The sequence below is a fragment of the Gymnoscopelus braueri genome (assembly GCF_963280865.1).
Source record: "Gymnoscopelus braueri genome assembly, chromosome: 21".
NCBI lineage: Eukaryota > Metazoa > Chordata > Actinopteri > Myctophiformes > Myctophidae > Gymnoscopelus > Gymnoscopelus braueri.
Genome location: NC_137623.1, coordinates 9662985 through 9690427, shown reverse-complemented (window position 1 = coordinate 9690427; position 27443 = coordinate 9662985). Strand labels below are relative to the sequence as shown.

The following is a 27443-nucleotide window of genomic DNA, read 5'->3' as shown; positions in this document are numbered from 1 at the left end:
GAGGTTTATGGAGGGGCGTTTCAATTGCCTCTCGTATTTATTTGGTACTTCGTAATGTGCAATGTTATGTACTTCGGCGTACGACAAACGGCAAAAATAGCAGATCTACAAGCTCAAAACGTATCACACAGCAACATAACTGCTGAAGAGCAAAGGAGTAGCCTAGCCATGACAACGGCACTTATGAAAACTCTTTATTTTTAACTTTGACAGCTCACAACATTCCTGCACAATTTCATGGGTCATTAATGGAGAAGGGTCATGAGAATAAATAGACATCCCAGTCATGGTTGTTACCCAAAAAATGACTGCACCTGTTTTTATGAATGAAGACATTCGGCTGCCTAAACTTCAGCTGGTCTTGGTATCTATGAATGCAAAAACATCTTGCGACAAAAATGGCTTGAAATAAATACTTGCCTGGTAATGATATTCCCTGATAAAGTTTATGTTTGTGTCTTAGGCCTCCCCAACGCATCTTTATGTTTGTGTCTTAGGCCTCCCCAACGCATTTGGAGGATATGACGAGACCCCAGCCGTGACTGCCTCAAATCTGAAGGTATGTATGGAGCATGGAATGCACACATACACATATCGCTGCTGTCGGCCAGAAACCTCTTATTCTCCATATTTTACTTTTGTGTTTTGAGTAAATTAATGCCCTACTTGATCATACTACAGCGTCACACAAAAGCAACAACAGTAGCAGATCCGCAAGCTCGAAGCGCGGCGCGAAGCGACACCTTTTGAGCTTGTAGATCTGCTACTTTTGCAATTTTTGAATTGGAATCCTCAAAAGTAACAGTTTTGGACGATATACTCATACATACACACATACTGTACACACATATCAGTGTAAACAAAAAATATATTGATTTGCCTGACATCGATTTTAGTCTGACCGATGCTATATTTTGACTGATATGACTGATATGCAACATTTTGTGATACATTTCATATTTGAGAACATTTAAAGCGGCACTATATAACTTTTTTTTTAATGAATAAAATGTAATTGTGTCCAATCTGTATGGTAGAGTATGTTAATACGATATAACTTATACAAGTGGGGTGGTTGTATTTAGTCTCCCTGCTCTTCTATTGAGACATTTAGATCGTGCCAAAGGTCATGTCTCACCTAGAAACAGGATAAGACACGAATTTTGACCTGATGGTCAAGATTCAATGTATCCCCTGAGCAAGCAGGCAGCCTCTATTAGCTCAATGGTAAAAATGTCAGCTCTTGCGCAGGAAACCGGATTCAAATCCGGGGTAGAAGAGGAAAGTTACATTGAGCACTTTAACTTATAAGCAAACAAATAAATAAGAATAAACACAAATAATGGTTTGATAGATGTGCAAATTAATTTTTGTATCAGATATATTCAACGAAAAGAACATTTAACTTATTATAAAATGAACATAAATGAAGTAAATATGAAATACACGTAAATGGAACTTTAATTTATTTAACCACTTAAGAACTATTAACTTTTTTTCCTTCCAAAATAGCAGTTCTACAAGCTCAGAACATAGATCTGCTATTTTTTAGAATAATTTAAAAGGTTACTTAAAAATCATAATTGGGCTTTTAGCATTATTGTATAACTGTACCACTGTACTTTTTGCAAACTGTTAATAAAGTATTCAATCAATCAATCAATCCATCAAATTAGTTCATTAGTAATCAACATATCAACATGATGATAACTTTCCCATAGGTTGAACCCTAGTTAGAGACACTGTTCTGGAGCAACTGTTGGGTAGATGTTTTGTTTTCTCTGTTTATCTGCAGGCGTTTGCACAGGACGGTCTGGTGAATATAGTGGGAGGCTGCTGTGGGACCACGCCAGCTCACATCAGGTCATTAGTGTTATTATTCATTACTGTCTTTGTTTGTTACTGCCTGTAACAAACTATGTATAAATGAAGGCCATGCATTTTTTTGGGTTATTCGCTGTCCTTCAAATGCAAACACATCAGACCAAGTTGCTCTTGTCTTCATTCTTGAATACACTTTGAAAACATTATTTTGCTCTCTCTCTCTCTCTCTCTCTCTCTCTCTCTCTCTCTCTCTCTCTCTCTCTCTCTCTCTCTCTCTCATTACATTTGTCTATCTAGGGCCATAGCAGAGGCAGTCAAGCATTGCAAGCCTAGAGTGCCCTCCACTGATATTTTTAAGGACTACATGCTGCTCTCAGGTAACAGAACCTCTTACTACACAGTAAAATCGACTTTAAATTAGCCTACAGTACTTGAAATTAGCCTAACTTAAATTAGCCTACTTTCAAATACAACATTGTATTACTACGGCAAAGTGCTTCTCAAAGGGGGGTACGGCGCTGTGGTAGTAGGCCTACTACGGGGTACATGGCAAATCAATGTAATGATGAAACATTGCGAACATATGTGTGTGAACCTGCTGATCTATCTGTAAAGTGTTAAACTAAATTAAATCAAAAACCTGACTGACACAACTGTTAGCAATACTTATTTGCATTACGCTGTTTTATTGTGAACATATTTACGTCCAAACTGGACTTACTTGCTATGACCACAGTTTTAAAACTGTGGTAATTACCACTCTCTCACTCCATTTCTAATGTTCTTCAGAAGGTGAGTTATCATTCATATAAGCTGTGGTTTTCTCTTGCAGTTTTCTAAGTAAAATGTAGTCAGGTAAAGGAGGGACTTTAAAGATCAGGGAAAGGGGGTAATAAAATCCAAAAAGGTTTGAGAACCACTGCTGTAGAACCACTCTAGAACCACTGCTGTAGAACCACTGCTGTAGATCAACCAGCCTGGGAGATTATTTTCATATTTTTTGACAGAACATGATTCTAATAAATAATCATGTATTGTCTTTGAACTGTGTTTGCTAGTGTATTTTATACAATACTTCAACTTACTACAAAGCTTACTGGAAAAGGGAACTGTGCCTCTCCTACAAATCAATGCAAAGTCTGAGTCGTTTGATTGTCTTTGTTTAAACTCCCTGGTCATTAGGGCTTGAGCCGTTCAGGATTGGTCCCTACACTAACTTTGTCAACATCGGAGAGCGCTGCAACGTGGCAGGCTCGCGGAAGTTCGCCAAGCTGATCCTGGAAGGACAATACGAAGTGAGTCTGGTTTCCTGTTGTTTGAATATTTATTGAGAGTCTGATTTAGAGCCATCGGTTTTATCACATCGGTATCCAGTAGTGTAAAGTAACTAAGTACATTTACTCAAGTACTGTACTTAAGTACAATTTTGAGGTATTTTTTACTTTACTGTAAAAGTATTTCCACATTTCCGCATTGCGACGTGTTGTGAGCTTGTAGATCGGCTATTTTCAAATATTTACTACTTTTACTTTTGGTACTTTAAGTACATTTTGATGCCAATACTTTTGTACTTTAACTCAAGTACATTTTGAATTCTGGACTTTTACTTGTACAGAGTATTTTTATATTGCAGTATTGGTACTTTTACTTAAGTAAAGAATTTGAGTACTTTTTCCACCACTGTCGGTATCGACAAATATGCAGCCCCTGTGTCCCGGTTTCAAAGGTAGGGTATTAAAGTGATTTTCTTTTATATTCTGATAGTAGGCTTTATATTCTTTATATTCTTTATATGCTTTATATTCTGATAGTAGGCTACTCAGTGTTTGTTCAATAACAGGAGTCTCCATATGTCTCTCCAGCTTTTTATTAAACAGAAAATGCATTTTCAAGTCTAGTCAAGTCAAATCGATTTATATAGCACATTTAAAAACAACAGCAGTTGATCCAAAGTGCTTTCCATTTTCAGGTCAGGATACCAATTTTATCTAATCAGGATAGAGAATTCAGTCAGGATACAGATTTAACAAGTTAAGTTGGAAGTGATGACACAAAGAAATGAGCAGACAAAATTGGAACTGGAACACTATAAAAAAATGAAGCTGATAAATGGGTACTCTCTCCTGATTGGCTGACATTTTGTCACCTACCTGAAAATGTATTTTCTGTTTATTAAAGAGCTGGAGAGACAGGAAGAACCCGGTTACTGAACACTCTATAGACACACACGACCGGAAGCGGAAGGCCTACAAATTCACGCCCACTTTTGACGCAGCGCCGCTACTCGGTGTCCGTTAGAACGACGAACTGCAGCTCTCAATGCAATCTCTATGAGAGGCATTGTAAAATACCGTAATTTCACTGGTTAACTACTGAGGCTGTAGCGATTTTTTTGGTGTTCTAATAAACTGTCCCATTTGTTTAATTTGTCCTTTTTATTGTCCCATATCTGTCATCTCGATATACTACCCACAATATACTATAATATACTCCATCAGTGTGTCAAAACCGCTAGCATCGGAGATCTAGAGTTAAGTGGTCGCATGGTATATACGTCACGGACGCATCCCTTGAGGTTTTCAATACCCAGAAAACTGGCGAAAGTGGTCGTTATCAACATGTTATCTCTGGAACAGAAGGTCCAATCTGCTCAGTTCAAAGCTTGTTGGATGCGTGACTTTGAGGACATTAAGCACGCATTGACACCTTTTCGGGTTATTTGTTTTTTTTTAGGGGAGGCGAGATCTTAGTTGGGCAGGCGACTGCCTGTCCTGCCTCTACAGTGGCTACGCCACTGGTCGCCGCTCGGCGCTCGTAAAGACAGCGATGTCACTGAAATGCGACAACTTGTCTGTCTGCCGTCTCGCCTCTGCTGTGTTAACATTATGGGTAACTCGTTAAAGTGGCAAATTAAATGTGAAACACATCAACTATTAAGAAAACAAGAAGATATGTTGACAAAGACACTCCATACATTTGGAAACATATTTTTATTTCAATCAATATCGTCTCCAGTTAATGTAGGAATATTTTAAAAGTAGGCTAATTCTCATATCCTCTCATAGGGATTGCATTGGCAGCTGCAGTTCATCGTTCTAACGGACCCCGAGTAGCGGCGCTGTGTCAAAAGTGGGCGTGAATTTGTAGGCCTTCCGCTTCCGGTCGTGTGTGTCTACAGTATTCACCTGTTTCCTAGGCTGTGTGTTTTCCACTTCCTGTCGATTTGATCCAATGAAATCCAATGAAACTGGTCAGATGACCAATGATATCCAATGAAATCGACAGGAAGTGGAAAACACACAGCCTACTGTAGGAAACAGGTGAATAGCAGTGGGTTTCAACCCTTTTCATATCAAGGTCCATTATTCATTCGGCATTTGAGCAACAGACCACCATTTGATGAGATTTAGCCCCTCTCAGACCCATAAGATTTTGTCCACAATTCCATGCTGTATTGATGTTGGTACTTGGTACCATAGGAAAGATAACAGGCCAACGTTGATAACAATTATTCTACATTCTCTAATTGTGTGGACTTCTTGTAAATTAAGTAATGCAGATGTTTAACAAAAGTTTAACTCTTGAGAGAGTACAGGTCCATTTGGTTTCATTTTACACTCTCAAGAGTAAAAAATCTATGAAGGTCCATCTGGTTACCAACTCTCCATCATTTAGCTGGGGACCACCTGGAACCCCCTCAAGGACCACTGGTGGTCCCAGGACCATTGGTTGAGAACCACTGCTCTATAGCAATGATTACTATCAGAATATAGTGCTTTAACCTTTTAACAAAAAACCTTTTAACCAAAAAATATCACTTACCTATACCTTTTAAGCTTTAACAAATATATCAAAAAATAGCAGCTCTACAAGCTCACAACTGTGTGCTTGCTATCGTGTTTTGAGCTTATAGACCGGTTATGAAAATGTAAGTTCAGTTTATGTGTATTTTATGTTGTTTGAATGTTTACAGTGTAGGCTAAGTAGAGGTTATAACATCTCCTCTCCTCTTCAGGAGGCATTGAGTATAGCGAAGGCCCAGGTGGAGATGGGAGCCCAGATTCTGGACATTAGCATGGATGAAGGGATGCTGGATGGTCCGGCAGCCATGGCTCGCTTTTGTAAATACATCGGCTCTGAACCCGACATAGCCAAGGTGAGACATGGACATTAAATGGACATTTTATTAGATTTTCAACTTTTCAACTGAAAATCTTCTTTGGAGTGTTGCTCAGTTGAGCTTCTGGGTATCACAGAATAAGCAACGTTTTGTTTAAGTAAAAGTAACAATAGTACAATGTAGAAATGTTCTGTTACAAAGTGTTACTTGAGTAAAAGTGTATTGGCATCAAAAATATACTTACTGTACTTGACAGAATGTCCCATTTCAGTCGCAAATAGCAGCCCTTTGTCTGCTTGTAGATCAGCAATTGTTTAATATAGTCAAGATAATAGTATAAGATATGGCTTAAGAAATTATATATTTTGTAATGATAAAGTTTTCAAATAATTATAGTAATTAAAGTAATTTTGTTTTCAATTCAATTTTATTAAAGTTGTCTCAAGAGACTTTACATGTAGAGCAGAGACCGGACATTGTCCCACCCTGAGCAAGCAATTTTGCGACAGTGGCAACGAAAACCTCCCCCTTAACTGGAAGAAACGTCAGGCAGACCCAGGCTCTATAGGGTGGGCGGCCATCTGCCTCGACCGTGTCTCGACAGTGCCTCTGAGATGCAGAGGAGTAGTATAGAAGTACATAAAAATGGTACTTAAAGTAATACTAGGTAACGTTTTCAACAAAACTAAAGTTAAATTGTATATCTTTTGTCAGTGGCAAAAGTTTCACAACACCCACTCCATGAATTTCACCCCCGGAAGCCTTTTATTTATATATTTTCTATTGAACGGTGAAGGGGGGGACTTTCCCGGGAAAATGACGTTCCTGGCCAACGTCATGACGTCGTGGCCGACGTCCCCAGGAACTACCGCAACGGTTTCCTGTTTGGCCAGGAACTACCGCGGTAATAGCAAAAAGGAACCTCACGCTGATGTTAAGAGAATGTAGGATTGGAAGATCGAAAAAGAACAGAAAAAGAAAGCACAGCTCATGGTAACTAATGCTCCACTGGCTAAGAGAAACGATCCGTAGATAGTATAAAACAATTAAAAGATCGCTTTTTGAAACGCTTCCGGCTTCCGGTGAAAACGAATGGAATTCTGGGTAATCGAGGATTACGGAAATTGTATGCAGTGACGGTAGTGACCAGCAGAGGTTGCTAAAAATCGTTATTTGGGATTCTGCATTGTACAACTTTAACTACCTCACTGTTCTTAAGTACAGTTACTCGCCCCCCAGGTTCCTCTCTGCATCGACTCGTCCAACTTCGCAGTGATAGAGGCGGGGCTTCAGTGCTGTCAGGGGAAATGCATTGCAAACAGTATCAGCCTGAAGGAAGGTGAAGACGAGTTCCTGAACAGGGCGAGAACTGTGAGGCGCTACGGGGCCGCTGTGGTGGTCATGGCCTTTGACGAAGAGGGACAGGTCAAATGCACGCACGCACGCACGCACGCACGCACACCAACATGTACAGATGTTAACATATACACAGACCGATGTGTCAGAAAGGCCATAAACATAATGGGCCTGATTCACTAAGCTGGTCATAAATAATGTGTAAATAAAGTGACTAAAGGAGGGTGTATTTTCTCCGAAGCACAAACAACTGACGTACGATTCACGAAAGTGTGTGTAGATCAATGATATGTGCGGATCACAGGGTTCCTCATTTTTGCCTAAAAGTCAGAGGCGTGTTCATATGGGAGATCATTTGCATTGCTCCACGCCCCATTTAAGACCGGTTGCCCCAAAAAGGCAACCGGAAACAGACGTCACCACTCTTCAAAAAAGGACAGATCTACAAGCTTACAACGCGGCGGGACGCACCCACTTGACAACGTAGATCAGCGCAAGCGAGTCCCTCGCGTGATTAAACGTTGATAAAGTAAATAGCCAACTCTCACGTGTAATGGGAATAAGAAGTTAGTTTACACAAAGTTTAACCTCACGACCAAAGGCTAATAAAACTTGGAAAGGATATTATATAAGCCCTTCTACTGAACAATTTCTCACTCACCTTTGCCAAGGTAAAAAGATGATGTTGGAATCCGGCATTGCCGGCAATAATATCCCAAAAAAAATTATCAGAGTTTTATTGATTGGAATGTGTCCTTTAGACGGACACTGTCCTACATCGGAATTGGAAATGGAATAATGGACACAGCTAGATTTCATTCCGTTCATGTGATGTGGTCAATATTATAAATGAATTAGCACAACATTGGATTTGGCATGAAATCCCAATAGGCAAAACTGTAGCCACACAGCAAACACGGTGAGGGATCTAATAATTAAGCTATAAATGCGTCAACTGAAAAGAAAAAAAATCTTTTTAAATTGCAAGCAGCAGCATGCTGTCCAACAGTTTCCTCCCCCAAACCATCATAACCCAGAACGCTTGCCATATACTGCCCCCAAAACCAACATCTTGAGATGAATAGCACTTTTTGAATAGTCCTGTATCTATATTGCACTTCGAATGCATCAGCACCTTGTCTTATTTTGTTTTACCAATGATGTCTGCTCTCTCTCTACTTGTTTATGTTTTTAATGCCTTTGCCTCTTTTTAAGTTGCTCTAAAGCCTGGGTCATGATGGTTTTTCTGGTCTGTGCACTCACAAGCCTTTTACTTTTGGCCCATCTTCTCCTGCAGGCAACATTGGCAGCGACTAAGGTCCGGATCTGTACTCGAGCCTACCACCTGCTGGTGGATAAAGTGGGCTTTGACCCCAAAGACATCATCTTTGACCCCAATATCCTCACCATTGGCACAGGCATGGAAGAACACGATGACTTTGCCATCAACTTCATCAAATCCACCAGGCTTATTAAGGTACTCACGCACGCACGCGCACGCACGCACGCGCACGCACGCACGCACGCACACACACACACACACACACACACACACACACACACACACACACACACACACACACACACACACACACACACACACACACACACACACACACACACACACACACACACACACACACACACACACACACACACACACACACACACACTCTGAGCCATGCTTGTTTGAAGACCCCTGCCATGACTGGATGACAAAGATCGTGGTTTTAAATTATGGGGCTTAAAAAATGAGTTCAGAAATCTGGCCTGGGGATATAACTGGGCCTGAGCCTGCTGGATGGAGACCCTGATGCTCCAGTACCAATTGCCCAGACAGCAGCAGAGTGAACAGTCAATTTCTGGGGTGACTATAGGCTCTTTGATGATCCGCTAGGTCTTCACCCTACTCCTCCGACTCTATATTTTTGCTGTCGGGCAGAAATATTCAATTTATGTTTTAAAAAAAAATTAATGTACAAGTGTGTCGCACAAAAGTAGAGAAAATAGCCGATCTACAAGCTCACAATGTGGAGCGTCTAGACACGTTGTGAACCGAATGACAGTGATCGATAATATCGGCTCTGCAGATGCAGAAAGAAATAGCAGCAAAAGAAAGCCATTCATATAGCTTTTCCTCTTCTTTTCCCCTTCATAGCTCATTCCAGCTATAGCTCTGAAGTCATTGCATCATGTGGCTTGGAAGCAGTGGTGGAAAAAGTACTCAAATATTTTACTCAAGTAAAAGTATCAATACTGCAATGTAGAAGTACTCCGTTACAAGTAAAAGTCCGGAATAAAAATTTTACTTGAGTAAAAGTACAAAAGTATTGGTATCAAAATGTACTTAAAGTACCAAAAGTAAAAGTACTAAAATGTTTGAAAATAGCAGATCTACAAGCTCACAACGCGTCGCGATGCGACACGTTGTGAGCTTGTAGATTGGCTATTTTCAAATAGCCTAGGTATAAAATAGGGCTTAAGTGGTTGATGTATGTTTTATAATGTAATAATTTATATCTGCAAAGTAACTAATAACTAAAGTTTTCAAATAATTGTAGTGGAGTAAAAGTACAATATTTGCCTCTGAGGTGTAGTGGAGTAGAAGTAAAAGTATAGACAATTGGAAATTGTCAAGTAAAGTAAAAGTACCTCAAAATTGTACTTAAGTACATTACTTAAGTAAATGTACTTAGTTACTTTACACCACTGCTTGGAAGACTGATTGGCTGTCCTCTGTATAGCCGGTGACGTTCAGCATGCGATTTAGTATCGGAAGGGAAGTGGGGCGGTGGCATTTTCCACACAGATAACTAATCTGTTTGTTACACAAATGAAGGCTTTCCACTGTGACCCCCACTGTTCTCAGTCGACCGTGGGCAAAATCCAACACTGATTTGGTGGTCTCATGTTCCACGGCATACTTGACACGTGTGTGTGTGTGTGTGTGTGTGTGTGTGTGTGTGTGTGTGTGTGTGTGTGTGTGTGTGTGTGTGTGTGTGTGTGTGTGTGTGTGTGTGTGTGTGTGTGTGTGTGTGTGTGTGTGTGTGTGTGTGCGTGCGTGTGTGTGTGTGTAGGAGACATTACCGGGGGCCAGAATAAGTGGAGGTCTGTCCAACCTGTCGTTCGCCTTCAGGGGGATGGAGGTCATCAGAGAGGCCATGCATGGAGCATTTTTATACCATGCTATCAAGGTACAACACACTGTCACATGCATACACAAGTACACACACCACCAACACACATGCACACTAGAGCCCAACCCATATATCGGCCATTATTTGACTTTTTTGACCACATCGGCATTGGCAATTATGTAGCTGATGTGTCCCGTTTTCTAAGCACTTTCAAACTGGTGTCTCTATTTTGGCCATGCCATTATTATAGGTACATATCGTTGCTGTCGGGCAGAAACCTCTTATCTCCAAATTCTCCATATTCTAACTTTTTGTTAGAACACTTGATCATACTACAAGCGTCACACAAAAGCATGAAAAGTAGCAGATCCACAAGCTCGTAACGTGGGGCGTATATACAGTATACATACGTGTAATACGTGTATATAAAACAAAATAAACATGTATAAGCTGCAGTATTTTTTGAAAAATTATTTATTTACTTGTTTTCTTGTTCATTGTTACGTCAGCCAATTATTTATTCGTGTTTATTTGTTTGCTTATACGTTTAATATAAATATAAATGACAAATCTTATGTTTCTATATCAGTGGTGATCAGTCAGGGACCACCAAAAATGATATGTATTTGGCCGCGAACCCCCATCTCAAAATGTTTTGTTCCAGGGACCCCCAGAAGCAAAGATTTTAGTTAAAAAAAATTCCCTTTAAAAAATATATATATTCAAAGATTTGCACACATTTTCAAGATAAAAAAAAACAAAACAGATTGACAAGTTCATAGCACGGCACGAAGTAATCTCCCAAGAACAGATTCTGCTCTGCATTTGAATCTGTCGGTAGCCGTGTTGACAACCCGTGCGCATTGGTTACAAGTGGGCGTGCTATCAGACCAGGAAGCAGGCCGCGCTTTACCCAATCAAATGTAGTGGGCGGGATTTACGTGTGTGCCGTTCCTTCCCCACTAGAAACAAACCAAAACTCATTTAACAATAGCGTCCTCGAAGCCGACAAGACCACGGAAAGTTAGTAACATTTTAAATTTCTTTTTCATCATAGAAACAAGTGGGCTTATAACCAAAACGATCCATGTTCTTTGGGAGAATTGGTGTTAGTGTTCCGTGGAGAAATATTGTTAGTGGGAATGAAAACATAGTCGCACCACCGGAAGTGAAAGGCTGAAGGCAGACCAAAAACCCCGGTTTCCTTGCGCACGGGTGCTTCGTTGAGCATCTCAGAGCCAAGTGAAAAAGTAAAAAACAGCAGAGGGCGCTGTTTTTCCTTTTCATTTGGCGATGGGTTCCCAGATTAGGCACGAAGTGACGCGCTATGAGCTTGTATATCTGCTATTTTTGAATAGCCAACGCATAAAATAATGGTTAAAGTGGTTCAAATGATTGTGACACAGATACTTTCCCGGTTTCAATGGGTTGAGACCATAATCAGGAGATCTTCAAAAATGTTTTGGTCATTTAGTTTTTCTCTCTTCCTGAACATAGCTATGCTCTTTGTCCCCATGCAGGAGGGTATGGACATGGGCATAGTGAACGCAGGGAATCTGCCCGTGTACGACGACATCGATAAAGACCTGCTGCTCCTGTGTGAGAACCTCATCTGGAACAGAGATGCTGACGCTACTGAGAAACTGCTGGCCTTCGCACAGGTACGCACGCACGCACACACACACACACACACACACACACACACACACGCACACGCACACGCACACGCACACGCACACGCACACACACACATTTATCAAAGCAAATTGCTGGTGCACACAATACCAAAAATATATTTATTTTCTAATGCGGTTTTTGAATTCCGTTGAATTAGGTTAGGTTTTAATTGTAATTATTTTAATTAGGTTAGGTTGCATGCAACGATTATGCAGAGTGTGTATACACCCCCCCCCCCCCACACACACACACACACACACACACACACACACACACACACACGCACACGCACGCAAAGGCAATCAATCACACATAAACATTGAGATGCAGAAATTAGCACAGATGAGTGCTACGCATTCGTCTGCATGTAGAGCAGAGCACACGCGCACTTGAAAGATCTTAACCGCTCAGATATACTTTGTTGTATGATGATTCTGAATAGCAAAAATAGCCGATCTACAATCGCACAATGCATCACGCAATGCGTTGTGACCTTGTAGATGGGCTATTTTAGCTATTTATGAAAGATTGTTTAAAAGAACTGTTTTGAAAATAATAACAACAATTGCCCAAAATAGGAACCGAATCCTTGTGACCCGTGTTGTTGTGTACAGAATCAGAAAAAAGGAGGGAAGAAGGTGGTTCAGACAGATGAGTGGAGAGAGGGAACAGTGGAAGAGAGACTGGAGTATGCTCTCATCAAAGTAAGACAATTAACCATCAACCCACCACATGGTCCATTTAACCCATTAAAACAGCTGAAAAGCATTATTTTATACTTATTCAAAAATAGCAGATATACAAGCTCATAGTGCGTCACTTCGTGCCGCGCTATGAGCTTGTAGATCTGCTATTTTTGTAAAAATGTGTGCAAATCTTTTAATAGATATATTTCTAAAGCTACATTTTTTAACTCAAATCTTTGTGTTTTAACATTTTTTGTTGTAATAGAGCAATTAGAATGTATTAAGGCGTATTTGGCTCATTAGCCAGGGATCCTTTTAAGTGTCCCCACTGTCCCCAGTAGCGTGACATTGTAATGGTTCCCACTGTTCCTCTATATTCCTACCAATAGTACAGTGGGGAAATTCAGTTGTCAATGTAATGTTGATTGTAAATCTTGAATTTATACCATTGTTTTCTTCCTTTTATCAGTATCAAAGTACCAGTTCAGCCACTGTTTAGGCACCGGCACCATTTTAAAAGTACTGGTTTGGCACCGGTATCAGATCAAACCCAAACGTTACCCAACCATATCCGTGCGTGTGCGTGTGCGTGCGTGCGTGCGTGCGTGCGTGCGTGCGTGCGTGCGTGCGTGCGTGCGTGCGTGCGTGCGTGCGTGCGTGCGTGCGTGCGTGTGTGTGTGTGTGTGTGTGTGTGCGTGCGTGCGTGTTTAGGGAATAGAGAAGTATGTGGTGGAGGATACAGAACTGTGCCGATCTCAGGTGGATCGTTACCCCCGGCCCCTCCACGTCATCGAGGGTCCGCTGATGAACGGCATGAAGGTGATTGGAGATCTGTTTGGAGGCGGAAAGATGTTCCTCCCACAGGTACACACTCTGTAAAAATGGCTTTCCCTTAGTTGACACACAACGCTTGGTAAATTTACTGTATGATGTGTGATATATATATATATATAAATGCTTAATTTTGTTGTGGTACGAGTACGACGTGAACCCTGGTGCACATGCGTCTTTGTAGGTGATCAAGTCAGCTCGTGTGATGAAGAAGGCTGTGGGCTATCTGATCCCCTTCATGGAGAAGGAGAGACAGGAGATGATGGAGGCCTCGGGAACGACAGAAGAAGTGGTCAGTCAGCAGTGCACCACGTATCGATACGTACTGTATAAACGGGCATTATATAATATACACCTATACCATACTATCCATCTTCCTCAGTCACTCTTCTCTACCTCCTTATCTTCCGTAAATCCCACCGGTTCCAACTCCAATGTCAGTTTACTCATTGGTACGACCAATAATCACTATTAATCACTATTAAGCCCTACGGTTGTTTCAAAATAGCCGGCTTACAAGCTCACACCTGGTCGCAACACATTGTGAGAGACACATGGAGTCACTCGCCTCTGTCGGCAAGCGACTCCATGTACAGTACAAATCAGGCTTGACGCTCAACTCGACATTATATCCGTCCACGACAGGATCCGTACCAGGGCACCGTTGTGTTGGCGACGGTGAAAGGAGACGTCCATGACATTGGAAAGAATATCGTAGGCGTGGTACTGGGCTGCAACAACTTCAGGTAAATGAACTTAAGGGCAGTTCACGCCAAGTACTATAATGATAACCATAACTTTAAAGAATCGTTCTAACTCAAGTGGATGTCAAAATACACACTACAACTATAACAAAGACAATGGTGAATGATATAATAATAGTTTTAGTCATCATTATAGTTATAGTGCTTGGTGTGAGTGGCCCTTGCCTTTCTTCTGTTAGGTTTGCCACTATCACATCCTCATAGCCGCCTTTTGTTACATTTCTGCTCCTGGCCCTATAGTGCTTTTGACGCTGAGTAAATTGTAAAATAGTAACTAGTAACCAATAATTTTAGTGGCGTAAAACGTAAAATATTTGCCTCTGATACCTATTTTTCAGGTTCCGTTTTGGTTCTTGCAATTAATTTGTATTTCTTTCTTTATCCTTTATCCCTGCAGTATTTTGTTTGTGCATGTATGTATGCATTGGAGATGTGCTTTCACTGCTTTGAGTATATATGGCACTGGTTCACAAAGTGGGGTCTGAAATACACCCAGATCCCTGGGGGTCCCCAAAGTGATATGGGTGGTGGGTGTATTTCATAGTGATGAACCTGGGTGTTCTGTGTCTTTCAGAGTGATAGATCTGGGTGTGATGGCATCGTGTGATAAAATACTGAAAGCAGCCGTAGAGCACAAAGCGCGTAAGTTTATACAACCTTTTAATTTTTTTTAAAATGAATATTGCGATACTGATATGAATACACAAAGACTGTTTAGACGTGTCTCCTCTCCTTTGCAGTGCAGATTTTGGCCTATCCAGATTGGACATTGGTTTGAAAAGTCTGAACAGCAAAAAAAGACTCATGGAAACTAATATTTGCAATCCGATTTGAGCCACATTCCTAGATGGTTTAATATGTCGGATTTCTAAAGATGTGTCTCGGTCTGGAAACTCGAACACTGAAGCTTGATTTCTGCGTCGTTGTACGATGGAGTCGCTTGTTGAAAATAGCCGATCTACAAGCTCACACAACATGTCGCATCGCGACACATTGTGATCTTGCACATCCTATTTTTGGCGAGCGACACCGTTGTAGGCCAGAGTATCAGTTAAGCGCTACTCACGCTTTACGTGAGTAATGCTTCACGTCATTACCACAACAACCAATGCAGTCGATGCCTGTATACATCTGATCTGATCACTTGCAAATAATAGTGTGGACGGTAAGTCCCAAAGATCATATTTGAGAAGCAAATCGAATTTGCCTGCAGTCTGAACAAAGCCTAAGACCGTAATTATATTAAAACATTATTTGCTAATGAGAGTATAATGCTTCATATTCATTCAGGTTTGAATAGAATCAAATATTATGTTCTGTGGCCCCTGCATGCCAGAAGACGCTATGAATTCCGATCTGAAGCCTCTTTGCTTGCTGAGCTCAGTGTTGTGTTTATGAGCAGATGCTAGCTTTCCAGATTAGAAATGGTCCGGGAAAAGTAATTTGCCCTAAGGAGAGGTTCTGTGTGGTCATGTGATGTGTTCCTCCAGACATTATTGGTCTCTCGGGTCTCATCACCCCCTCTCTGGATGAGATGATCTACGTAGCCAAAGAGATGGAGAGACTAGGCTTGAAGACCCCACTGCTTATAGGGGGAGCCACCACATCTAAGTAAGTCTCTCTCTCTCTCTCTCTCTCTCTCTCTCTCTCTCTCTCTCTCTCTCTCTCTCTCTCTCTCTCTCTCTCTCTCTCTCTCTCTCTCTCTCTCTCTCTCTCTCTCTCTCTCTCTCTCTCTCTCTCTCTCTCTCTCTCTCTCTCTCTCTCTCTCTCTCTCTCTCTCTCTCTCTCTCTCTCTCTCTCTCTCTCTCTCTCTCTCTCGTTAACACTCGAGCCTGCAGCAAATTACAAATGTTTTTTATTATTATATCATTTAATACTTTTCATAGTTACCTGTGTTTATGTTTGTGTTCTACTGTCTTTGGTTGTGTGTGATGTTGTGTAGGACCCACACGGCGGTGAAGATCACTCCTCGCTACACTTCTCCTGTTGTTCATGTTCTGGATGCCTCCAGGAGTGTAATCGTGGTAAGCTGAACATTTACAACCCACTACACACTACAATTCCTCAGATATTGTCATTTACTCATTGCTCATTAGGCTTCTTTCCATCACCTGTGAATTGGTTTCAAATCCACGTGACAATAAACAGGGCACTGCTTTTAGTTTTAGATTGTATCGTTCATCAATTGGCCAGTGGCCACATCCAAAATGGACCCACATTTAGATTTTTGTTAATTTTGAGGCATGTAACTGACACTTCACACAAGAGGAATGCCAGAGAATGGAAGTGAGGAAAAGTTTAAAAGAAAAAAGATGAGAAAATAATTAGATTAGAGAAAAGTGAGTGAGAGAGAGAGATATTGGGACTGTCGGCCACTGACATAGAGGGTTATAATAACATCAACATTAATACCCAGTGACCTGCCCTATTTTGGGGCAGACCAGTGCAGACATCATGTCATCATACGCAGACCAGGGTTACAACAGGACGTTATATAGTCTGTTCCTGACATAACATGCTATTCTAGACTAGGCAAATACAACGCCCAGAGTTCTGCAATATTGATGGAATAATATTGCACAGCTTCTGGTAATGTGAACTCTTACCTCACTGTGTTCACCTCTGTAGTTCTGCTACTGACCATTGTGCCTCTGTCTGTTCCTAATGTACTGTACTGTACAGTGCTCCCAGCTCCTGGATGAGGACATGAGGGAGGAGTACTTTGAGGATGTGACTGAAGAGTATGAAGACGTCAGAAACGAGTACTACGATTCACTAAAGGTATGGCAGACTGCTGGGAGCTCCCTCTTTAGGACACACCTAGAATAAAGCTGCCAAGGATAGGACACTAAGGGCAGTGACATCATAATCTGCCTTAAAGGGATATTTCACTTTCAAACATGTTAACTCTGGCTTTTATGACGACGCCAGGCAGTTTGTATGTTGCTTGATTCAGTATTTAGATATTTGGCCTAGCGGTCCAGGCGCATACCACATAATCTCTGAAACCTGATGGCATGTCGTGGGTTCGCGTCCCGTTCCCGACCATCTTTGCTGCATGTCATTGCCTGTCTCTCTCTCTCCCTGTTTCCTATCATTCTCTACTATAATAACAATAAAGACAGAAAAGCCAAAAACTATTTTCGTAAAAAAAAAAACTGTCCTCACAAAAGCCTGAGTAGTTGAAATGACCCCAAACATGTTTTAAAGTTAAATATCCCGTTAACCACCTGATCAGATTAGTACATTGATGCAACAAGAAGTAGTACTGAGACCTCAGAGAGGAACACCATCTGATGTTCTGGAAGTTAGGACAGATTTGTCCTGAGTCTCCCTGCCTATAGCTTCTTCCTTCCATCTCCTTTTGATCCTCTCCTTGCTCCTGTCGCCATCCTATTAACTTCTTCCCGACTCGTCCACTTCAGGATCGTCAGTACGTGTCCCTGTCCCAGGCCAGAGAGAAGGGTCTGCATATAGACTGGCTCTCACTGCCCACACCAGGTAAGGGACTCTAGGGAGAGATAAATGAATGTATTACAGCTGAAACATACTCACTGTACGCATATTATGAAAACAGTACCAAATACACAACAATACAATAGAACGAAGTTTTAAACTGTAACAAAGGGGTTCCACCGCGCCTCAAGACAAATTCAGGCTGGTCCGCTGCATCTCAGGAGCGGGACTGGTATGTGTAGAAGAAGGAAGGCACTGGCGCAAACTCGGACAATTAAAGCCTTTTTTATTTACAGGCTGCAGGCCTGTGTGTGCGTGTGTGCGAGCGTTCCCGTGTGTGTGTGCGTTTATAAGTGGTGCGCGTGTATGCGCACGCTTCCCACACACGGTGCCAGGTGTGGGTGCGGTCTTTATAAGTCTTGTTTGTGTGAGCCATAGATATAAGTGTGAGTGCTGGACTGTGCCTTCCTGTTTGTGTTGAAATCAGTTGCTAATCAGTTGCAGGTGTTCATTCTACATGAAGACATAAATACAGAATGATACATACATACACATACATACAATCACTTGCAGAAGTGACTGCCGCGTACCGCTTAAAAATATATAAATCAATAAAAGTTATTTTTGATCAATCTATATAGAGTATGTTAGGACAATATAACTATTACATGTGCAGTGGTTGGAGGCGGTCTCCCTACTCTTCCATTGATAAGGATAATTCCTTTTAACAGGACGTTCATGAAAGTCCTTGCGGTCTTGTTCCCAATGAGGGCCTGTGAGCAATTAGGGGTTAAGAGTCTTGCTCAGGGACAAATTTCATTTCATCGACACATATGCTGGCATGGCCTGGAATCGTACCTGGGGCAACCAGGGCCTCTGGCTCCCTAGGCGGGCTCACTAACCACTCAGCTATGGCCGCCCTTAGACCTTTAAACCCCTAGGCGGGCTCACTAACCACTCAGCCATGGCCGCCCTTAGACCTTTAAACCTTTTGTCCGAGTAGGAACTCTAGTGGTAAGTGTCATCACCTTAAGCTCAAAATGCAGTATCGCCCCAGGACTTGTTCCCATTGTGGTCCTTTGCATTCAATTCATCAAGACATTTAAAATAACATTTAGCATAAAATAAATCATCAACACTAGTAGCATTACAAGTATGAGTACACAGAAAACAATTGCCGTTGGGTCATTTCAGGTGTCACGCTTAGATTATTCATAATCTCAGTTCGTCATCTCCGGAAAAAAACTCGGACATCGCAAAAAAACTAAAGTTACCACTACAAGACAACAATAAATGTTCACAGTTGGAGAAAGTTATGCGCTAAAATACATTCATTTGAGGTTAAAAGTGAATTCTATAGGGCGTGGCAAGTGCCATCCACTGGGACCCTAAGTGACGCCCCTATCTGCGACATCTCTGCTTGGTGGAGCTCGCTGTTACCATAGAAATGCCTGAAGAATGTCTATTGACCAAAACGTCGCCTAAATAAAGTTGTGCGTGCAAGTGTAGACGGTGTTTGGGTCACTTTATTTTATTCTATACATCTGATCCATGCCTACACACACCCGTCTCTGAGCTGAAGAGGTGTGCATAAGACTTTGTTGTTAGCATAGATAATCATATCGTGGAAATGGTGGGCGGTAGGCGGGGTTTGTGCGGGCGATGGGATTTTCTCTGGTATTCATGGCTGCCAGTTCCCACCTGATGTTGTGTGGGAGTCCCGACTGCTCCAGACCATACTGAACAGCTGCTAGCTTGCATAACGTCTTCAGACTAGGACTCAAGTCTAAAATGTACAGGTTATCAACACGTGTCGATGTTCCAAAGAGGACGAAACGATCCCCCACCACACAACAGCATGTAGAAGGCGTCTTACTCGTTGGGTGTTTCCCCTTGGGCTCAACCACCTGCTTCCAGGAGAAGGTCTCTGGGTTGAATTTCCACAGGTCGTTGATCCGCTCGTCCCACGTTTGACTACCAAATATGTACAGCTCTCCATTGTAGGCAAAGGCTGAATGACCCCAGCGTCCTTCTGGGAGCCGTGCAGGAGGCGTGCTCAGCCAGCAGTCGGTCTCTGTGTCAAACACTCTGATGTTGTTGTAAAATTGTGTGTTGTACGAGTTGCAGTACCCAAACACAAACATCTTTGTCCCGATGATGGTGGCAGAGTGACTCCCTAAATCTAAATTACTAACTCCTCTGGAGTTAGTAATTAAAGACCAGATCATTGTGGTGGTGTCCAGCTTGTAGATATTCACACATTTTATGCGAGTACTAAAGCAATAGCTATAATAGGATTTGTTAAATCCTCCATAGATATACATGGCCTTACCCAAGACACAGGCAGTGTGACCTTCCCTCGCCACTGGGACAGTCCCAGAAACCTTGGTTTTGAGCCATCTGTGTGCGTCAACATCAAATGCATAAAGCGTGTTGCAGTACTCCGAATAGCCTGTACAACCCCCCCAGATATAGACAACATCTTCAATGAGCACAGCGCTGTGGCCATGGCGCATGGCGGGAACTTCAACAGGACGTTCTCCTCTTCCAGTTGACAGCGAGGGCAACATCCTCCAGCGCAGAGACACTGTGTTGAAGATGTGCACACTGAACTGAAGCTTCTCCCAGTATTGATACCCTCCAAATGAATAGACCATGTGTCTCACTGCCAGTGCAGTGTGGTTGGCTTTATTTGGTCCTCCTTTCAGATGGACCGTCCAGCAAAACATTCCAGAAAACGAGCAGTAGACAAACTCAAATGGATGAACTAGTTATGTAAAACAATGGAGTGACATCGTGCACGTTAGCACTTATATTGTTATTATATCGGCACAAACATCACCCAAAAGCTTCGCCAATCTGCAACACTGATGCCTTGGTTTGGCCAATCAGGGAACCCGATGTCTGCTGCTATTCCTCATATGGCAAATTGACCTCCAGAATAAAGATCCCAGCACCGGCAGGCTTTGGAAAGTCTGTCCAGTCAGTCATAATCAAACTTGGTTTGGTTATGTGTATGACACTGCCTAAATAAGTATTTAAATGAAGCAATAAGACTTATGCATGGGCTGTGAATGGGGAAACGTTAATATGATAAAAACAGCAGGTCATAGGTCAGTGGTAGAAATGCTGTCTCCTGTGCAGGATACCTGGCTTCCAATCCCATAAAGAACATGAATCTTACAGAGTGCAGCTTTAAATATCAGGATTTGACTGTGTGTGTGTGTGCGTGTGCGTGTGCATGTTTGTGTCTTTCAGTGCGTCCTCAGTTCCTGGGCGTCCGTGTGTTCCAGTCATACGACCTGCGTAGTCTGGTAGACTTCATTGACTGGAAGCCATTCTTTGACATCTGGCAGCTGAGGGGCAAGTACCCTAACAGAGGATACCCCAAGATTTTCAACGACAAGACAGTGGGTATGTGGACACAGTTAGGGTCGTCACGATCATGACATTTTAGTTGCCGATTAATTGTCGTACAGATAATTGCGATTAACGATTAAATGTGTATTTGGCATTGCACATTGGAACTATTACCGAAAAATTACATTTCTGTTTGGCTTTTTAAACAAAAATTCCACACAGCCGATATCAGCGATATGACAAATAACTTCATAATCCAGAGAAATCTTTTCAAAATTTGGTGGTCTGCGGCCAAGTACATATCGATTTGGGGGTCCTTGGCATGAAAATGTCCACTGCTGTAGAGGAAGAACACGTTCTATACATTCTGAAATATAAATCCATTATGCTGCTAATATTTCACAAAGTAATAATTCAAACGTCTTATCTTTTGAATGACGCAGGTGTGGAGGCCAGGAAAGTGTTTGACGATGGCTGGTCGCTGCTCAACAGTTTGATTGAGAGCCAGGCTCTCCAGGGGCGGGGCTTGGTAGGGTTCTGGCCTGCCCAGAGTGTCGACGACGACATACAAATTTATGCTGACGACTTAACGCTGCACCAGGACACCGAGCCCATAGCCACATTCCACGGCCTTCGGCAACAGGTAAGGTCATGGGAAGTGTAAAGAGAATGAACAGAACGTGTGCAAACACTTTCTCTTGTGTCTCTTGAGTGTGTCTTCTGCCATTCGACAGAGTATCGCTGACAAAAAAATCCCATTGTGTGGAATTCCAGGAGTATACACAGGTTTGTTTATGCTTATGTCTGAGTCAGAGTGACGTGGGCGGGGTCCTGCCTATATGAGCGTATCCGGTTTGTTTATGGTTATTATGTCTGAGTCAGAGTGACGTGGTCGTGGTCCGCCTTCACATTAGCTAATTTTGATATAGAATAGAACATACAGTCATTGCCTATTGACTTTGTCGTTTTTTTTCTTGCTTCTCATGCGTGTCACGCAGGGCATGTTATTTCCACTTATTTCCACTCTGTGCCACTAGGGGCAGCAGCGGTCTACTGCCTACAGCTGCATACAACATACTTTACTTTACGCTTTTGTATTATGTTTTGACACTTGCTTTGGAAAATGTAAACGTATTTTTTCTCATGCCATAGCTTATTTGAATTGACAAATTGTTTGTTTGTTTATTTCTGTGGTGGTGTTTCAGTGGCACTGAGGGAATAAAATAATTAAGCATTTTGAAATAGCCTAATGTTGCTATATTAAATTATTAAAATAAATATTTAACTCTTAACTTCCTAGAAAGACAGAGAGATATCATGTCTGTTGCATACAGTACACGATGTGACATTTATTACCTCGCGCTCCTGCATTAATAAATAAATACAATAAAGTAACGGGCGTTACTAGCCGATCTTCAAGCTCACAACACATCGCAGCATGTTGTGAGCTTGTAGATCTGGTTTAAAGTGCTTAACCCACCTCCATTTGACAAAGGTGGCATTTAGTAAGGGTCCTGATTCTAATTTCTACACATTTTGTGTGTGTGTGTGTGTGTGTGTGTGTGTGTGTGTGTGTGTGTGTGTGTGTGTGTGTGTGTTTTGCAGGCGGAGAAGGACAGTGGCTGCTCGGACCCCTACCTGTGTCTGTCTGATTTTGTGGCTCCAAGAGACAGCGGCGTGACAGACTACGTGGGACTGTTTGCAGTGTCCGTGTTCGGGGCGGAGGACGCTAGTAAGAAGTTCCAGGAAGAGGGAGACGACTACAACAGCATTATGGTCAAAGCCCTGGCCGACCGCTTGGCTGAGGTATGTATGGAGGACGTTGAATTGTGCACATTCAACACTTACAATCTATCCCCAGTCAGACACATAATGCAGAGGAATTTCACATACTACAGTATATGCACAAATGCGCAGTGACAAAAGAATAAGCAGTGGGGACAATTATTATTATTATTATTATTGTTATCAGGGTCGGTCTGTATGTGTGTATGTGTCCGGAAGCGGTAGTGGGCGAAAGCACCGGCGGGCGAAAGCACCGGCGTGAAGCAAAACGCGGTGCCTGTGGAGCTGACAGCGGTCACAGACAACGAGTACATCAGACATCTGTACATCAACAGGCATATTGTACAACGGGTGGACGTTTGTTCCCGACTCGCATGGCGCTCGACTTTGCAAGGACCTAGTTCTAGTTCTTCTGACTTTTCCCTTGCGGGCATCGGTTCTGTTTGAAGTAATGGAAGTCGACAGGCCTCGGATCGGGCTGAACCCCAAATATGGAGTCATAGATAATGTCATAGACAACTGACATCATAGATTACTGGCTGGCTGGTCACATGAAGTCTGAGATCCAAATTGTAGCGACACCGTTCCTATGTGGATCCCCAGATCCATATGATTCGAATCATTTTACTAAGCAAACATCCTCATTTCACAAAGCAATCAGGGGCTCAACAGATTCATGTTCTAAGACTTTCCTGAACAACTCTCTCCTCTTTCCTTAATCTGTTGTCGCCCATTGACGGAGATCTGGTCTTTTTCCAGGCCTTTGCAGAGGAGCTCCACGGACGCGTTCGTAGGGACATATGGGGCTACAGCACCGAGGAGGGTCTTCTGGAAGCCGCGGACCTCCACAGACTCCGCTACCAGGGCATCAGGCCTGCAGCAGGTTACCCCAGCCAGCCTGACCACACGGAGAAGACCACCATGTGGGACCTAGCCGGCATACACGAGAAGACGGGTAGGCACACAGCCTTTCACTTTAAAGATTGAGTGGCACAAGACTATTTTCTGAAGAGTTTCACACATCCAACATCTCATTAAATATTCTGCCATGGACTTTGTCCCCGCCCTCTTGTAATCTCACAAAACACTTCTCTCTGTTGTCTCCTGCTCTGCCAAATGAAAATAGTGATATTTTTAAACTCTTCTGGTATTAGTTATAACTGTTCCAGAACAACGATTGACAATAAACAAACGATGACCTTAGCTGCAAAAAGTAGCTTTTTACATGTTTGAATTACATCGAATATCCAGAAGTTCCACATTATCTTGTCCTATACATTTCCTGGTTGAGGTGCCTTTACATCGGGCACGACACCTTTTCATTTCTGGGGGTAGGCGCACAAGGCTGTGTAGTTGGTTGGGTTTGCTTTCATTGTATGAGGACATGTATTTTTATTTCCATCTTTTGGCTTCTTTTTGATCAAAATATGACTGCGAAAGGGAATGTTCCATGTAGAGAACATTGTATTTAAAGGGCTAGACCACTTTGGTAGAGGTTTGGGTTGTGTAGTTACCTCGCCATGATGTAACTCCAAAGGTGGTCAAGAAATACAAAATAATTGCTGCATTGATTAGAAATTGATAATTCAAAATATGCTCCCCATTGACTTACATTGTACAGTAAAACAGCTCTCAAGGTCGCTCTTTTAGCATGTAAACGAATGTAAACAAAGTCGATTCAGACAATATAGAACATCACCAAACCCAGTACTGTTTTCTTTTTAAATAAAATTTTTAACTTACCGTTGATTTAGCTATTTTTATTAGAAAGAAAACCTGGACTGGATCTGCGGATCCGGATCTTCAAATAGTAAAATCATCAGGAAGTTGACATTTTTATTAAAAAGATAAACGGTTCTGGGTTTGGTGATGTTCTATATTGTCTGAATCAGCTTAGTTTGTGTTCGTTTATGGGCTAAAAGAGTGACTTTGAGAGCTGTTTCAGTGTACAATGTAAGTCAATGGGGAGCATATTTTTAATTATCAATTTCTAATTAATGGAGCAATTATCTTTCATATCTTGTCCACCTTTGGAGTTACATCATGGCAAGGTAACTACACAACCCAAACCTCTACCAAAGTGGTCTTGTCCTTTAATGATGTGGTGTGTTTCTTACACCACATCACAGTTTTCCTCAGAATAGCTTTTGAAATGGCTGCTATTTATTCCGTTAATGAACAGTATGTATGCTTAGATGCATTATGATTTGTGTGTGTGTGTTTCAGGTATTAATCTGACAGAGTCTCTAGCTATGACCCCGGCTTCCTCAGTCTCTGGTCTCTACTTCTCCAACCCTCAGGCCTCCTATTTCTCCGTGGGAAAAATCACCAGAGAGCAGGTCACTGAACATCTTCTCACGGCTTACTTGATGTCATGTAACTACATATCATAGCTGTTGGGCAGAAACCCTCAGCGGTGTAAAGTATCTCTAAAGGCACGTCTATCTCTCTTCCGTTCTCCTGTTCCATCCAGGTGGAGGACTATGCGGAGCGGAAGGAGATGACTGTGCCAGACATGGAGAGATGGCTGGGGCCCATACTGGGATATGATGCCGACGCGGAGCCAACAACCTGACTCCCAACTGCAGTACATCACTATACTTGACTCTCAAACGTTTCGTTTCATTTCAAGGACCCCTATAACTCTGAAAATCGGTGGAGAATTCAGCAAGTTATGAATTGTGGAAAGACATCCAGCTTTCATAGACATGCGTGGGGCATAGGAGGCACGGCTCTCCCCACACATAATGGCGGCCGCGTTGACGCATCGATCCAATGAACCGCACAGCGGCCAATGTGGCATCTACATTTATATATCTATGACTTTACCTGTGTCTTATTTTTGAGTGCCATTACCCTGATTGAGTTTGCCTGTGTATGTCTGTTGCACCCCGGCCTATAGGGGAAAGCTGAGGCGCAACAAGAAAGTGGGACTGCCCTCTTTCCAGCTCCCTAGAACTACCAGCAAAAAGGATGTTCAGCCTTTTTATGGGTTTTATTAAAAAGCCAGTGACTTCAGACAGGGCACACAGTCAAAACAATAAACCAAAAGAACCTACATATAAACCTGAAATTCCCTATCTAATCAAAAGAAACCACCTAATCAAACACAGACCTCTAACAGACATTATACAAGAGCACCGTATTGGCATGAAGAGACAGTGTTGCCAGATGGGAAATGTTGAATTATCGTACCGGAGGCTTAAAATTATCGTATTTGAAAGAAAACTATCGTACACAGCTAAAAAAGAGAAACAAGTGTAAATATGTAATTTCATTTTTGAAATTACAAAAAAAATTGTATTTAGTGTAAGAAACAACCTTGTTTGAGACTCCTACATGACAAAAACGCATCACACATGCTGCATGAAAGCAGGCAACTTTTTGGACCTTACACAAATAAAAGCCTGAAACTGGACTGGAAAGACGCGACCAGTGTTTTTAATGCCTCCAGATCTAGGGTCAGATTTCCTGATTTCCTGACTTATTTTGAAAAGCCAAATCAGATACCGAATCAGCAGCCAGGGAATTTAGTAAATTAACACACTTTTTTGTGAAATGGCGAAATCATCGTACATTTGGGCATTTTTGTAATTATTGATTGTACATCGTACAGGGGAAAATTATAGTACAAATACGATAATTATCGTGCATCTGGCAACACTGTGAAGAGAGGAGAGTCCACAGGTGGAGAAAAACGGCTTTTTAAGGCTCCCTCTCCAAAAGCTGGAACCAATCAACTCAATGCTTCATCCTGCAAAATCAGTCACTCACTCATTCAATCAGCCAGGCACACCTGGCAGCCCATCACTCTCACAGACACACTCACCAACCGCTCAGAGACATAGGGCGCTATCTTGCGCGACACCTTACCTCTTATCCCTAATCTTTTTGGCCATTTTTTACTATTTTGAAAAACATTTAAAAATAGTTCAAACAGACGATCTACAAGCACACAACGTGTCGATGTAGAACGGCTAGTTGAACTATTTTAAAATGTTTTTAAAAAATAGTAAAATATGGCCAATAAGTTTAGGGATAAGGGATAAAGATAGGGCCCATACACTATACACAGAATATTAAAACACATACAGGCATAGATAGAATAACCTTACGACCTCAGGGTTGTAACAATGTCAACTGTTTCTCTTCAGTTCTTTGCTTAGTCATTGTGTGCAACATTGGGTTTGGCTCCAGCTATCTTTCATTTTGTGATTTTTGGTTTGGGGTTTTCTTGTGTTCAGAACAATTGAGTGTTTGGTATAACCCTTTTAGAATTTAGTGACTGTTCTTGTGACTTTTGTTGTATACTGAACTTCTGGTCATTTCTATTTTTTGTGATTAAATAATTACGTTTTTTTCTGGAAAATAATCAAGTGCAGTCTCTGCACTTGAGTTGTCACCATGGTTATTATAGTTAACTAAAACTAATTAAATAACGAAAACT

At 41.9% G+C, this 27443-nt stretch overlaps 1 protein-coding gene across 1 annotated transcript in view; it reads left to right on the top strand.

The window, feature by feature from the left end:
- The window catches only part of LOC308077535 (methionine synthase-like), a gene marked incomplete at both ends in the record, with an annotated part of 31176 nt that extends 5605 nt beyond the window's left edge, over positions 1-25571 (top strand). Inside the window, 24 exons of the mRNA XM_080418285.1 lie at positions 498-559; positions 1796-1863; positions 2122-2201; positions 3007-3119; positions 5840-5980; positions 7184-7369; positions 8598-8777; positions 10378-10494; positions 11958-12098; positions 12729-12818; positions 13512-13664; positions 13816-13923; positions 14277-14377; positions 14970-15037; positions 15886-16006; positions 16338-16419; positions 17078-17176; positions 17821-17896; positions 21110-21265; positions 21655-21854; positions 22817-23017; positions 23756-23951; positions 25223-25335; positions 25470-25571. Of these exons, the coding sequence (XP_080274411.1) occupies positions 498-559; positions 1796-1863; positions 2122-2201; positions 3007-3119; positions 5840-5980; positions 7184-7369; positions 8598-8777; positions 10378-10494; positions 11958-12098; positions 12729-12818; positions 13512-13664; positions 13816-13923; positions 14277-14377; positions 14970-15037; positions 15886-16006; positions 16338-16419; positions 17078-17176; positions 17821-17896; positions 21110-21265; positions 21655-21854; positions 22817-23017; positions 23756-23951; positions 25223-25335; positions 25470-25571 (2954 nt within the window). The remainder of the gene's footprint in view (positions 1-497; positions 560-1795; positions 1864-2121; positions 2202-3006; positions 3120-5839; positions 5981-7183; positions 7370-8597; positions 8778-10377; positions 10495-11957; positions 12099-12728; positions 12819-13511; positions 13665-13815; positions 13924-14276; positions 14378-14969; positions 15038-15885; positions 16007-16337; positions 16420-17077; positions 17177-17820; positions 17897-21109; positions 21266-21654; positions 21855-22816; positions 23018-23755; positions 23952-25222; positions 25336-25469) is intronic.
- Between the last annotated feature and the right edge of the window lie 1872 nt (positions 25572-27443).